We start from the raw sequence: 14,733 nt of genomic DNA, 5'->3' as shown, positions 1-14,733 counted from the left end.
CCGACACCGTGGCAAACTCCAAAGACATGGGGGTCCGTGTGTCAGATGTCTTTCAGCACTGTTTGTGTAATTGTAGATGTTGAAAATGTAATGAACATGGAACCTTAGAAAAAATCAGGGACAACATGGATTCAAATCTGGGATAAAAATTACCTTTTACTTTAACATGGCAAGACTTAACTTCTAATGAAATGTGCGGAACCCACATGAAAAATATTATAGGGCAATGTAACTGTTATCTTAAAGAAATGTCCCTAACTAGGAAGACTTTAACATTATTAATTGTCCCATTCTTTCAACCAGTTTATAAATAAGGTGTAGCAATAACCTTCAGAAGCCAAACAGTGATTTTATTTTTAAGTTGACATAACGACTCTAGAATTTACCCAGAACAATAAACATGTAAGAAGATCAAATAAATGTACTAAAGAAGAGTAGAAAGGTAGGGGGAAGGGAGGAGAGGGGACATGATGAATTCTACAAGATTTAAAATGATAGTATAAGCGACAGTACTTTAAAACTTATTGCACAAATATATCATCAGGTTAATTAAAGATTGATGCTCTGGACAGTTGGTAGATGGTTGATAACTATTGCTTATTGAGTAAATAAAGTATAAATAGACTTAGAAATTTGGAGGGGGGAATTTAATATATAATACAGGTGACATTTTTAATCAGCAGGAAAAGTTTAACTGTTCGTTCAATAAATAATATTGGAGCAACTAATTAACCATCTGAAAAAATAAAGTTCAATTCCTTGTGCTACACAACAACATGAATTCTAAGTGAGTTAGAAGCTTAAATGTAAGGGGAAAGGCTGTGTATTTGATATAAAACCTCTATCCATCAGAAACTATACTGAAAATGAAAAGACAGATGGGTGTCAGGAGAAGAATATGGATGAAGCGCTAGATTTTTATATGTGTGTAACGTATTTAGGAAAATCCGTGCTACAAGCTAGGTCATGTTGAATTTCATCTTGAATTGGCAAATATAGCCCTGATGTAATGTTTCAGAATCGGGCTGGAAATGGTGTGTCTGGTTTTATTTTGTTTTGTTTTTAGGGAAATTTAAAATTTGTGGTGGATGGTGACACGCCCCTCATTGAAAATGGCAAGGTTGTATCTATCATAGCAGAATTGCTCTCCACCAAGACCGACATGGTTGAGAAAGCCCTCCTCTACCGGACAGTGGCCACAGGCCGGGACATCATCGACAAGCAGCACACAGAGCAGGAAGCGAGCTATGGCAGGGACGCCTTCGCCAAGGTGGGGTTTTAACGGGTGCTCTCGCGGTCTGCTCTTGCAGTTTTCATGAACTTCTTTGAGGATGTATCCAGATGTTCCTAGAAAGTGGGTTCAGGCTTTTGGAAACCATGGTGCTTTGGGGCCGTCACAGTCTCAGTAAAATCCCCCGACTGTGAGCATCATTCTCAGGGCATGTTCTGAGGAAAGTGAAGCCCACTGACTGGGAAGCTCATGATGGGCCCTCTCCTCACCCTGCACTTTGTTTGCTCATCCAGTGTCTGACGAAGACCCCGTGAGGCTCCCCAATGGAGTTCTCATCCCTTGTTTTTATGTCTGTGTGGTGATGGCGCCATGATTATTAACCATTCTCCCCTACGTCATTCACCTTGTTTCCTTTTTCTGCCATGACCAATAATGCTGCCACATCCTTGTGCGTGTATCTCTACACACCAGCACTTTTATTTCCACTGGACCGACTCCCAGGAAGGAGTTCACCAGATCAAAGGACACACTGATTTTAAACTTTAAATTTACTGAGTTTATGGGTAGACAGTAAAACTTGATTGTTACTTTAATTTTTATTGCTGGTATATTTGAACACCTTTCCATATTTTTTGTAAGGTGTTTAAATCCATCCTGAGAATTTCCTGGTATATCCTTTGTACATTTTTCTTCAGGGCCACTCTCATTTTATTGCCAGTTTGTAAGAGCATGTAACTTTAACCCTTTGTCTGTTATTTGCATGGCAAATATTTTATGTTCCCAAGTTTACATGTCATTGTTTTCTTTCTCTTTTTCACTGGCTGGTTAGGTTGCTGCCTGTTCTGTTTTTACTCTTATAAGTCTCAGGCTTGGTGTTTAGTCTTGAGAGGAATTTGGATTTATCTGAGTACAGTGGAGAGTCAGGGATTCTAAGCAGAGGCAGTGACAGCAAGTTTGCATGTTTAAAATGATTGCTCTGGCTTGAGCTTGGTGAATCGTATGGGGGCTGGAGATGGAAACGAGGAGACCGTTACAGAGATAGTTTAGCATCCAGGAGAGAGACAAAGGCAGGTAGTATAGAAATGGGGAAAAGAGGATGATTTGAGACGGGCTGTATTTGGGATGTAAAATCCACAACCCCTGTTTGTCTGGGGAATGATAAAAGTAAGGATTATTCCTAAAGTGATCTGGCTCCAGCCTATGTCTCTTTCCTCCTTCCATACCACACCCCAGCCTCCTTTCTTCATTCCAGCACTCAGGAATCGCAGGTTGTCTTTATCCCTTTCTCCTCCCAGCCTCAGGGCCTTGGCACATGCTGTTGCCTCTGCTGGGATTGCTTTTCTTTCCCTGTCTTTTGCTAGTAATCTCTTATCCTTCTGATCGCAGCCTACTTTCTCAGAAGCTTTCCCTGGCTTCTGAACCCTGAATAAGTTAAATTATCCTCAGATCCCACGCAACTCACCCTGAGCGGGGGGAGGAGAGAGAGAGAGAGAGAGAGAAATTCTTTCCTTCCTTCTACTCCTTATGCTCCTTGGAGACTGAGACCATGCTTATGTTTGTTTAGTACTGTATCTTCAATGACCTGCATGTAGTTAAGTACTCAGCAAATATTTGTTGAACAAATGAATGAATAAATTCTTAAATTTCTGGTGTCATTTGTTCATGGCTAGAAGTAGAGTAGGAAGAGTTTTCGGAGATGGGAAGATCAGGAGTCTGGTGGTACATGTGTCTGCGATGGCCGTGAGACCTCTAGGCGTGTTGTCAGGGAGGCTGGCAAGCACACGAGTCTGGCGCTTGGATTAGAGATCCGCATTGGGATAATATTACTATTGTTCTGTTACTATTATATATTACTGTTATTAGTATTGTTTAGTATTGAGTGAGATGACTGAGGCCAGGTAGAGGACACCTTACCAGAGTCACCAAGAAGCAGCAGCCAGTGAAATCAGGGAAATTAAGGTAGTATGGTATCACAAATCCCAGAGAGGAAAATATTCCCAGAAGAGGGTAGGACACCAGATGGAGTGACCCTGAGTGTCTGACTAAAATAACCATGTAGAAGCACAAGAAAGTGTCTGCACTGAGGTGCTTGGGGTCCTTGGTGAACCATTTCAGGGGAGCGGTGGGAGGTCAGCAGATCCTGGAGTGGATCAAAGAGTAAAGGGGAGGCGAGGAATGGAGGCGGTGTGTGTTGATGAGTACAGGTGGAGAGAGTAGCTGGAAGGAGCTGTTGACGATGAGTTTGCTAAAGACATGGCACTGCAGAGCGGGTTTGTATCAGGACGTGTACATGTGTGTGTGTGGTGCCTCTGTCCATGTGTATCTTGGCGTGAGTGTCCTTGGGTATTGGATATGTGTTTCATTCTCAAGGACTTCAAACTGTAGTCTTTGGTCCAGATCTTTATGTAGCATTATAAATCAATATTTATATTTTTAGAATCCATAGGGCTCTACTGGAACATAGATATTAACTCATTGGTTCCCCACTTTTTCTTTTTTTAATTTGAGAGAGAGAGAGAAAGCATGCATGAGCAGGGTAGAGGGGTAGAGGAAGAGAGAGAGAATATAAAACAGACTCCATGCTCAGTGTGGAGCCTGACCTGGGGCTTGATCCTATGACTCAGGGATCATGACCTGAGCCAAAATCAAGAGTTGGACTCTCAATAGACCAAGCCACCCAGGCACCCTGGTTCCCTACTTTTTAATACTTGATGAAACTCACAATAAAGCAATGAAACAAATCCTATAAAGGAGTAGGCAAATTATTGATATAGCCCGGCACAGAGACACACCTGGGAATGGTGTTGGAATACCATCGTGCCTGTTAATAGTCTTTTAAAAACCCAAACCACTTACTCTAGTGTTGCATACATCATGTAGTTTTTTAATTTAAAACAATTTTTTAATAGTTTTTATTTATTTTTGAGGGAGGTAGAAAGAGTGTGAGCAGGGGAAGGCCAGAGAGACAGGGAGACACAGAATCCAAAGCAGGCTCTAGGCTCTCGGCTGTCAGCACAGAGCCCGACTTGGGGTTCGAATCCATGAACCGAGATACCAAGACCTGAGCCGATGTCGGACACTTATCCGACTGAGCCACCCAGGTGCCCTTTCATCATGTAGTTTTTTAAACAGATGATGTGCATTTCTAATTTTTCTGTTTAGAGTAAGCAGCTACGTTAAATGTTAAGGAGAAGGTAGATGGGAAAGTAAAACTTATCACAGGTCTAAACAGAAGACTCAGTTCCACGAGGGGCCTGGGAATTAATGATGTCGTTTTCCTTCCAGGCAATATACGAGCGCCTTTTCTGTTGGATTGTTACTCGCATCAACGACATTATTGAGGTCAAGAACTACGACACCACAGTCCATGGGAAAAACACTGTCATCGGTGTCCTGGACATCTACGGCTTTGAAATCTTTGACAACAACAGGTAAACTGGACAAGATACTTAAAACTCTGTTGTTTACGTTTTACTTCTTAGAACCTCATCGACTTCTTTTCCTGCAGCTTCGAGCAGTTCTGCATCAATTACTGCAACGAGAAGCTGCAGCAGCTCTTCATCCAGCTGGTCCTGAAGCAAGAGCAGGAAGAGTACCAGCGGGAAGGAATCCCCTGGAAGCATGTGAGTTGTGCTTCCCGTCGCGGAGTGACGGCAGATCTTACTGTTTAGGTGCTTTGTTTTCATCTTCTCCAGTACGTGCAACACCTAAACATTAGCTTTCCTTTTGGGGATATACAATTACAAGCCACCTTTAGGGGTGACGGTGCAGTTTCTCTCATTTGCTGGACTGCCTTGTCGGTGCCCAGAAATGCTGAGTTACACCCTTTGTACTTTCTAGCTGAGGCCACACGGGTTTTCTGGTTTGTATCTGTCTAGCAGAGTTCAGTGTCATTCAGAAGTCACTGGGAGCAGTGACTTTTTGCCTTAATTTGGCTGGATTTGCTTCCACATTTAGTTTATCTTCTTTCCTTCTTCTTTCTCCTCTTATTTCTCCTCTGTAATCTCAATGGCATTGTTACCGTCTCCAGTTAATATGGTTTCTATTCTCTGAAACCCATACCTGAACACACCTGCATTCACATTCATCTCCATTGGCTTTCCTTCGTGTCACACCTTGTCATCACCTTCTCATGGCCCTTTGTGAGTGCTGACACTTGCCTGTCAAACAGTGCAGTGAGGGCCGCCCCAGGACACGGCCCCCAGAGCTCACAGCCAAATCGAGTGGCTTCCTTGGCCCTCTTGTTCCTTACCATCACACCTCCTGTTTAAGACAGGATGAGACCTCGTAAACTTTTCATTTAAATTTGTATTTGTAAACAATCTTGAGAACAGATTTGAAAGAAAAGACAAAAACTTCTGAGTTTCCACACGTCTCCATGTTTATAAAACTGTGTTTATCCTCTTGCCAAAGAGAACAGACAATACAGCCAGTGTTTTTTAAGTATCTAATAGTAAGAAGCTATTTGATATTGCTGTATGTAAGTTACTTTTATATTTCTTCCCACCTTCCTACTTCCTGTCTCCTCCCATTCAGAAAGGGAGACAGTGGTATAATTAATAGTACCCTGCCTCAGATTTCATACTTGCCTCTTCATCCTGTGTTAAACATCAGAATACCATAAAAAATTTTTTATTCAGCTCTGTTAGTATAATTTTACTGATTTACAAATGAATCAAAAGGTGTATTATTACTTTATAGTAGGATTACATACAATTTTGATTTACACTGTGAACTCTTGTAGCACATTGAAGATGTAATTCAATTAAGTTTAGAGGCAGCTTTCTTAGAACGGACCTGGTGTACAATTTAATACACAGTTATAACCAAAGCTTAGATTTTAATAGCAAATTTAATCATGAAACTTGTTATTTAGATGTGATTCAGAGGTACAAGCCCAAAATACCCTTTAATAATTGGGGTGTCCCAATTCCACAGGCATAGCTGATAAGGAGAAAAGTCAGCAGTTGTAGTAGGCTATTCCAAACATCTGAAAAAGGAGCAAAAGCCCTAAAAATGCAAAAATCCTTAGCAAAATAAACCAGGAAATAAATGTCCTAGAGGGAGCACAAGGCTAAGTCCAAGGTAATTGTTACTGTACTAACCTACATGCCAGGTCCCCCCAGATTAGAATCTCTATTCTGGGTGATTATTTCCTTTAAAAAGCTCAATTTCTGAACACAGTGATCGATTTTTTAAATGTTTTTTATTATGGAAAATTTCAAACACCCATAAGAGCAGGGATCATAATATAATAAACTCCATGGACCAGTTGCCCGCCATAACACTTATAAGTGGGTTGCCAGTCTTGGGTCATCTGTACCCAGCCACCCACCCCCAGATTAGTTTGAAGCAAATTTCAGACATCATATTATTTCATCTGTAAATATTCCAATGTGCTTCTCTGAAAGATACAGCCTATTACAAATACCATAACTATGGCACTATTATCAAAGTAGAAAAATGTAGTAGTCATTCCTTAATATCATCAAATATCCAGTCAGTGTTCACTTTTCCTCAGGTTTTACAGGTTTGTTTTTATAGTTTGAATTTGAATCCAAATAAGATTCTTATGTTGCACTTGGTTGATAGGCCTCTCGCATATGTGTAGATTTACTCCTCCATCTCTTTTTTCACCCCGATCTTCTGATGAAAAAACTAGTTGTTTGTTCTCTAGACCTTCCCACAGACTGGATTTTGCTCATTGGAGTCCCGAGGTGCCATCTAATATATGTCTCTGATCCGTGTATGTCCTTAGTTGTTAGATCTGGAGTCTTGTATGGTCTCAGGATCAGTGTTGTTCTGCCACTGTTTCAGAAGTGGCATGTGGACTTGTATCAGAAGGTCCCTAATGCTTGGTTGTCTCCCTAACTGACTCACATTTACAGGATTTTGGTGCTGTACTTTACAAGTCATTTTTAGCTGTTGAGATCTTGACTGTTAGACACAAAGCTGCTCTCTTTGGGCTGAGACTGGGAGACCTCTGTGCTGCTGAGCTACCTCATCACATCTCTTCTTGCCCCCTAAGAAGCCTCCTGGTAATCAAGGCTGGTGGAAGAACCTGGTTTGGAAGCCACGACTTTAAGCCATGTTTCAAGTAAACATTAAACTTACAAACTAAAAGTTACTGAAGTTAGCAAAGACTAATCGCTTTTAGTTATACAGTTGGAACTTTAGAGGACTTAATTCTTTTGTCCCTGGGACAGAAGACTTAGTCTTTAATTCCATACTCCCAAAGTCTAAGACTTCAGCTAATAATTAATATAGAGTTACTGCTTTTTGAGAATAGTAACGATATTTTTTTTGAAAGATGGAAATAGGGGCACCTGGTTGGCTCAGTCGGTTAAGCGTCCGACTTCGGCTCAGGTCATGATCTCACGGTTTGTGGGTTCGAGCCCCGTATCGGGCTCTGTGCTGACAGCTCAGAACCTGGAGCCTGGTTCAGATTCTGTGTCTCCCTCTCTCTCTGACCCTCCCCTGCTCACTGAGCTGTCTCTCTCTCTCAGAAATAAATTAAAAAAACATTAAAATAAAATTTTTTAAAAAGTTAAAAAAAAAAGAAAGATGGAAATAACTTTTCTCCCTAATTAGGAAATGTAATACATGTCCACAATAAAAGTAAATATTTAGGCCGGGGTTTCCCCACCTCTGTACTATGGACATTTTGGACCAGCTAAATCTTTGTTGGGGGGTTGTCCTGCGCATTGTGATGCTTAATGGCCTCTTTCCATGGCACATGTGGTCATGACCACCAAAAATGTTCCCAGACAACGCACGTGCCCCTGGGGGGAAGTCATCCTCCTGAGACTCACTGATTTAGCAAACCCGGAAAATATAAAAGAGGGAGTAGAAGCCACCCAGTCTGCAGACTTTCAGTCTATGGATACAGAAGAGAACTTGGAAGAGTAGGGGTAGAGCTGAAACCCTCAGACAGCTGGCATGAGCGGCTGGAGCAGGAATCCATGTGCGACTGTAATAGTCCATCATGAATGAACGTGTAGATCTTACAGTAGGTAATGGAGACAACACTCAAGTTTAGGTACCTCCTGAATGAGGGGGACACATGAGCACACAAGACTTAAAGTGTGATAACAGGCTGCCCATCTTCACATGATGTACAGCTAGCCTAAGTTAGGCTGGTGTGCATGTGGAGAGATGTGTTCTGTAGACCATCTGAGCAAACAGGTATAGCAGGAGAATTTTGGATAAACTTTGTGTGTATTGAAGTTGCCGAAAAGGCAGATGTTATTTGGAACTTATTTTTTTTTTTAATGTTTATTTATTTTGGGGGGGGGGGGGGCAGCGAGTGAGGGAGAGAGAATCCCAAGCAAACTCCATGCTGTCAGCACAGAGGCTGATGCAGGGCTTGATTCCATGAACTGTGAGATCATGACCTGAGCCGAAACCAAGAGTCAGACACTTAGCCGATTAAGCTACCCAAGGGCCCTTGAAAAGTTTATTCTTTACTTTTGCAGAAACTTTCATCTCAGAGTTAGATTTTTTATATTTTTCCCAGAGAAATATCAAAACTCTGTTAGACTCATGAATGCTTTTTAACTTTGGGGAAGCTAGAGAGGATATTCTCTTGAGTTTTAGTCATCTAGGGCCATACGACTAAAAATTCAAGTTGTGTGCATGGTACCTCAACCTCATGAAGTTACATGTCGAGTAATACTTTAAGGTTACTTGTCGGTCCTTAGTGGAGTGTGGGTCTTGTGGATAATGACACACAGGTCAGGGGATTGAGAGTATGAAGGGGTAGAGTTAGGCATAGGATTCAAACAAAAGAGAACTATCATCAACTTTATCATTTTTGCCTTGAGCTTATACTCACATAACACAAAGTGTTTCATGACAGAGTCAACAAAGACTTTAAAAGATAAGCCTCTGATAGAACATGTGCTCACTTTAGCATTAGACCTCATTAATGCTGCTCACATGTGTAACACCAAGGTAGGCTGACTTGAACTCCAGAAACCAGTGGAGGCGTCAGTGTTTTGCCTGTCCTTGTCCCTGCTCACTCTGGACCTGCTTCCTTGCTGTGCCCTGCAGATTGATTACTTCAACAATCAGATCATCGTGGACCTTGTGGAGCAGCAGCACAAGGGGATCATCGCAATCCTAGACGACGCCTGCATGAATGTCGGCAAGGTCACCGACGAAATGTTCCTCGAAGCGCTTAACAGCAAATTGGGCAAACATGGCCATTTTTCCAGCCGAAAGGTAATGAGAACTTCCTCTCCTTTTGATGTGTAAGATTTTCCCCACTGTTTGACACAATTAACTGGTCTTAAATGTTGGGTTAAAAGAATGTCTGCTCAACTAAGCAAGAAAGGCCATAAGCAGCCATTAAGTGACTTATTGCTATAAATAAATTCTGCCTCTCTGGTTTATGGGATGACAAGATTGATAAAAATCATAATATCCAGGAGAGGGAGCTCCAGACTATTCAATTTGCTAGAAATAGGAAAAATGAACATGATTTTAGAAAGCATGATGTCATTTATAACCAATAGGTACAGAGGCCTTGTTCATGTGCTAGAATTTTGCTTCTGCAGCTGATAATTCAGGCACTGAAAACAGCTTTTGTCCTTGACTTTTTACTGACATCAGTTATAAAATGTAGTATGTGTCCCCTGCCATAGTTCTTCAGGCTATGTGACTTTCTTGAAATGAGAGGAATTCTAGCTGTGATTCTCATTTTTCCAAGGGAACTTGTCCCCTTAAATGAATGGGTATCCTTTTAAACTCCCCATTTTTCACATTCTAAAAATGTCATTAAACAGATGACATTTCTGTAATGGGCGGTGGCAGTTGTGCTTATCAGACCTTTGTGCCGAGCCTCGCAGATACTGTTTGCCCTTAATATTTGTCCTGGGAGGGGCACACCATCCTCCTGGACGTCCACCGGCACTCTACAAATACAGGCTTGTCGAGCAGCCATAAACTCAAGTAGAAACAGGCCCTGTGCGCCATCACTTCCATACAGAAAGGAGCAAACACTTCAGCTCCTCCATATTTCCATGTAAATCTTTGACACACTGCCTTTTTTTTTGCACAAATAAATCTATTTTCTGACTTTGTCCCCTTCGAAATCATGCAATCAGAAGAGTAAGAATCCACAATTAACTAGATAAAAGCACAAATCATCAAGAAATAGATTACCGGCTGATATTTATGTTAGGCCTCGTTTATTTCTAAAAGATTCTTCTTGGTCTGTTACTGAGAATTGACTTGATCTCTACTACAAGTTGGTCAGCTGTCAGATACTATAGTCTGACCTTGATGTGAGGGTTCTGGTTGAAGGTGTTCCTTCAGTCATTTCCCACATATAACACAAGTACTTGCTGTTTCCAGGGGTAATCCTGGGTGCTGGGGACAGACCCATGAGCCAGGTTAAGAGCAACCTACAGTATTTAGAGCAATCTGTTGAAAGAGGGTGTTCCACGGGCAGATGTCCTGTCTTAGAGAGATGAGCTACCTACGTCCTTCATAATCCCAACTCAGGTTTGGATACTCACCTACATCCTGCCTACCAGATGGTAGATAATCAGTGTTTGTAAAATTGAATTGAATCAGTCACGATTATACCAAATAGATCTTTTGGAATATTGAATTTAAAACTAAAACATGCAAAGCTCCACCTTATTTAAATAAATTAACTATGAATCTTATATGAGAAATCACCTCATTTTGATTTGCCCTGACCATTTATAAACTTGAATTAAATTTGTTCACCAAATATTTTGAAATATAATCTCATTCTTAAGTTAGGAACTATGCATATAGTACTTTTAAGCAGTTGCCACTGATTTAATAAGAAATTGCTAAATGGTAGTTTTTCTGTGGAGATGGGAATTTTCTTTATTTTTTCCTTTTTTTAAATTTTTTAAAACATGTTTATTTTTGAGAGAGAGAGAGAGAGAGATAGCAGGAGAGGAGCAGAGAGAGGGAGAAAGAGAATTCCAAACAGGCTCTGCAGCTGCCTGCACAGAGCCCAATGTGGGGCCCAAACTCCCGAACTGTGAGATCATGAACTGAGCTGAAACCAAGAGACAGACACTTAACCAACTGAGTCACCCAGGCACCCTTTTTTTTTCCCTTTAAATGTGGAAACCCAGGTTTCTCTGACTCTCAAACCAGGTAGCTCCTTCCTCTAGGACTTGTCGTCCCCCAGACAAGTCTTGAGATATTAGACCTTTAAAATGTGTTAATTTCTGGGATTATTGCCCTAATGAGGGAAAGAAAAGAAATAACCAAGCATTCAGGAGATATTCATCACTATGAACCTTTCTATTAAATAATACTGTTCTCCTGAACACTGTCAGTTATTATCATTTGCTATTGGTTACATGTTACCTTGAATTATTGGCATGTGAAATAAGAAGTTTCTGCCTTGTGTTTATTTAGGGGCTAAAGTGTTTCTTAGACATTAAAGTTATCACGGAGAGACAGGTAAATGATCATGTAAACCATGAAATTACTATTTAAAGTATTGTGAACATGCAAAGTTAAATTATGTGCATAACTTATTATTTTCAGAAAGTAAAGAAAAATCTAAAATCTGTGTTCATATCGGTTGAGACTTTGTGGTATCCAGATGTGAGAATAATCAGTTAGTGTAGGCATCTCCTGGGTCCTTTTCCATGAGGAATTTTATAAATAAAAAGATTTTGTAAAATGGTTAACAAGAGAGAGAAGGAAAGAGGGATTCAGTTTTTTTGGAGATCCCTCTGTATGTTAGATACTTTGGTCTCCATATATCATTTAACCTTCAGAACAACTCTCTGACATAAGTAATTATTAAAGTTTAAAATTATAAAATTAACCACTTATAAATTATTAAATTTAAAAAGTTAAGTTAAAAATTATTTATTAAAGGACATAGAGCAAGTATCTGGTAAAGCCAAGATTTGAACCTTGGAAATCTCTCATCTCCTGTAATTATTCACTTGTCTAACTAATAAACTAATTATTCCTTTACTAGTCCATTATAGAAGCCACCACACTGCAACTTAAGTTTTTGTACGTAACTGCACTCAGTGTTTTATGGGTTCTTGGATATCTGCTCCCGAACCTGTAGGATGTCAAGTGATCTTCACAAGGCAAAGAAGGCTGGGTGTTACTATAACAAGGAAAATTACGGAAAGCTATGCAGACCACCAGACCTTATGAAAACTGCTGGTCTGGAAGGTATTCCTCTTCCATGAAAAAGAGCTGCAGGAAGTTGATCTTCTTTGAAATGATAGACCTGAACTTGAGTCCCAGCTTAGCAAAACACAGGTTAGCCTGCCCGTTGTGTACATGGGAGAGCACAGACATTGCATCTGGTCCCAAGAATCCTTACAAGCTATGTGACTTGGGCCTTAGTACGTAAAAGAGAGCTTGTAATACTTAGTTACTTTATCAGTTGTGAGGACTGACTGAGATGTATATGCTTAGCAGACAGCAAGCCCTCCGTGTTGTGCTCCTTAAGTGGAGTGTAGAAGAGAAAGAGACTGTCCAGATAGGCTAGGCCACGTTCAGTCAGCAGCCAAGATTTCAGCATCAGAGACCGTAGAAGTCCGTTTCTTCACCAGGGTCCTGGACTTCTTCCGTTTTCCGGCTCTTCCATCCCGTCAGCACTATCTTCTCTGCATCCAGCTAATGGGAGGGAAAAAGGAAGTGCAGAGAGGATCACCCACTTCTTACCAGCTTTGGCCTGACGCAGCTGTACTTCTTTTCCACTCACCATCCATTGTCCAGCACTTGGCCACCTGGCTGTATCCAGCTGCAAGGGTGGCTGGGAAATGAAGTCCAGCTATGTGGATTTCCAGTGAAAGCTTGAAGGCTTTGTCACATAAGCCCCACCCAGTAGGACATTATCTCATTCATAATGGTATCCTGATTTGTGATACTATCATCATCTTATATGAAACTGGAACATATGTTTAGGAAAGTGAAAATAGCTGTATTCACAATAATCTTTCTATTGATTTCTTAGCTCTGTGCCTCAGACAAAATCCTGGAGTTTGATCGAGACTTTCGAATTCGACATTATGCGGGTGATGTAGTGTGAGTATCTTACTTTAGTACCTGACACGATGACTGGCATGCAGCTTCATTTCAGAAAATATAACCAGAGAAAATTAAAACTGTTTCCCTATTTATTTGCATTTTTCTGTCATTTCATAGGCCAATATATTTTCATCTCCTCACTTAAAAAAAAATGGCGTAGCTTCATTCATTCCCTGTTTTTCAAACATTTCTTGAACACACACCATGGCGGCCACACACAGTTCTGGCATACTTGCCATTCAGATCAGCTGATGAATAAATAAATCATGGAAGAATGTTAACAACTAGGATAGAAAGAGGGACAAGATGGGTCTTTTTCTGGAGAAGCTAACAGTTCACTGGAGGGTACAAGCAGATACCACAAGTCACTATAACAAAGAGTGAGAAGGGTCAAACTTGAAAGGCACAGGACTTATGGAAACATGGAAGAGAAATAATTAAGCCAGTGCAGAGTGTAGAGGGGTTTGGGTGGAGGAAGTGCTATCCAAGCTGAGTCCTAAAAGTGAGAGCCTTAGTCAGGGGCAAGAGTTAGGAAGGGAGCAGGGAGAAGGGAGAGCAGTCCAGAGCCAAGAGCCACCATTGTGTGTGAAGAACTATAAGCAATTGGATAACTACAGGAAAACTAGTTTTGCTGTACTATTTTTCAAATTGGAAAAGGAAAACTCTCATAAGCCACCTTTTCTGGTCACAGTGTAAGAAAAGTAGACATTGATAAAAAAAAAATATGACTAAAAATATAACCACCTTGGCCTTTGAGTTCCCTGGGGCTGCTGTAACCAACGGGTGGCTTAACAAGAGAGAACAATGCATCCTTTCCTGATTCTCGAGGCCAGAAGTCAGACTCCAGGTGCAAGGCCACGTGCGGGAGTTCTGGGGGAGGATTGTCCCTCGCCTCTGCTAGCTTCTAGTGGCTTATGGCTGCATCTCTCCAGTCTCTGCCTCCGTGGTCACAGTGCTGCCTTCTCTTCAGCATGTCTCTGTTAAATCTCCCTCAGCCTCTATCCTAAAACTACAATTGTGATGACATTTAGGGTCCACCTGGGTAATACCGGATACACTTCTCTCAAGATCCTTAACATCATCACGCCTTTTGTCATAGTATAAGGTCACATTCACAGGATCCAGGGATTTTGACAAGAATGTCTTTCCCGGGGAGCAGGGGGTGGAGGGTGGGGAGACATTCTTCAGCCTACTCCACTCAGAATGCTTTGTCTGCTAAACACTGCCTCTTACCTTGTTATTGTTTTAAGGTTCCTCTTTTCCTTCATCCTCATTTTATACATTAGGAATTCTCATCATAACCCATTACAGGAGGAGATTACACAGCAAAAAGGCAAATGATCATCTCTACAAATGCCAAAAAGACATTTGAAGAAATTTTAATAGCTGTTCCTGATTTAAATTAAAACTCTGAATCATAAAATAATATGGCTCAAGATTATCAC

General features: G+C 41.0%; 1 protein-coding gene across 1 annotated transcript in view; it reads left to right on the top strand.

Annotated features, from left to right (window-relative positions):
- Nucleotides 1-14,733, top strand: part of MYO1D (myosin ID) — a 344,632-nt gene that overhangs the window by 104,376 nt on the left and 225,523 nt on the right. The window contains exons 8-12 of the mRNA XM_077749586.1: nucleotides 1,067-1,270; nucleotides 4,517-4,662; nucleotides 4,740-4,854; nucleotides 9,284-9,454; nucleotides 13,215-13,285. Of these exons, the coding sequence (XP_077605712.1) occupies nucleotides 1,067-1,270; nucleotides 4,517-4,662; nucleotides 4,740-4,854; nucleotides 9,284-9,454; nucleotides 13,215-13,285 (707 nt within the window). The remainder of the gene's footprint in view (nucleotides 1-1,066; nucleotides 1,271-4,516; nucleotides 4,663-4,739; nucleotides 4,855-9,283; nucleotides 9,455-13,214; nucleotides 13,286-14,733) is intronic.

Source organism: Crocuta crocuta, unplaced genomic scaffold (assembly GCF_008692635.1).
Source record: "Crocuta crocuta isolate KB4526 unplaced genomic scaffold, BGI_CrCroc_1.0 scaffold149, whole genome shotgun sequence".
Lineage (NCBI taxonomy): Eukaryota > Metazoa > Chordata > Mammalia > Carnivora > Hyaenidae > Crocuta > Crocuta crocuta.
The sequence above is the reverse complement of the archived record's forward strand: the minus strand, read 5'-3'. Positions and strand labels throughout refer to the sequence as shown.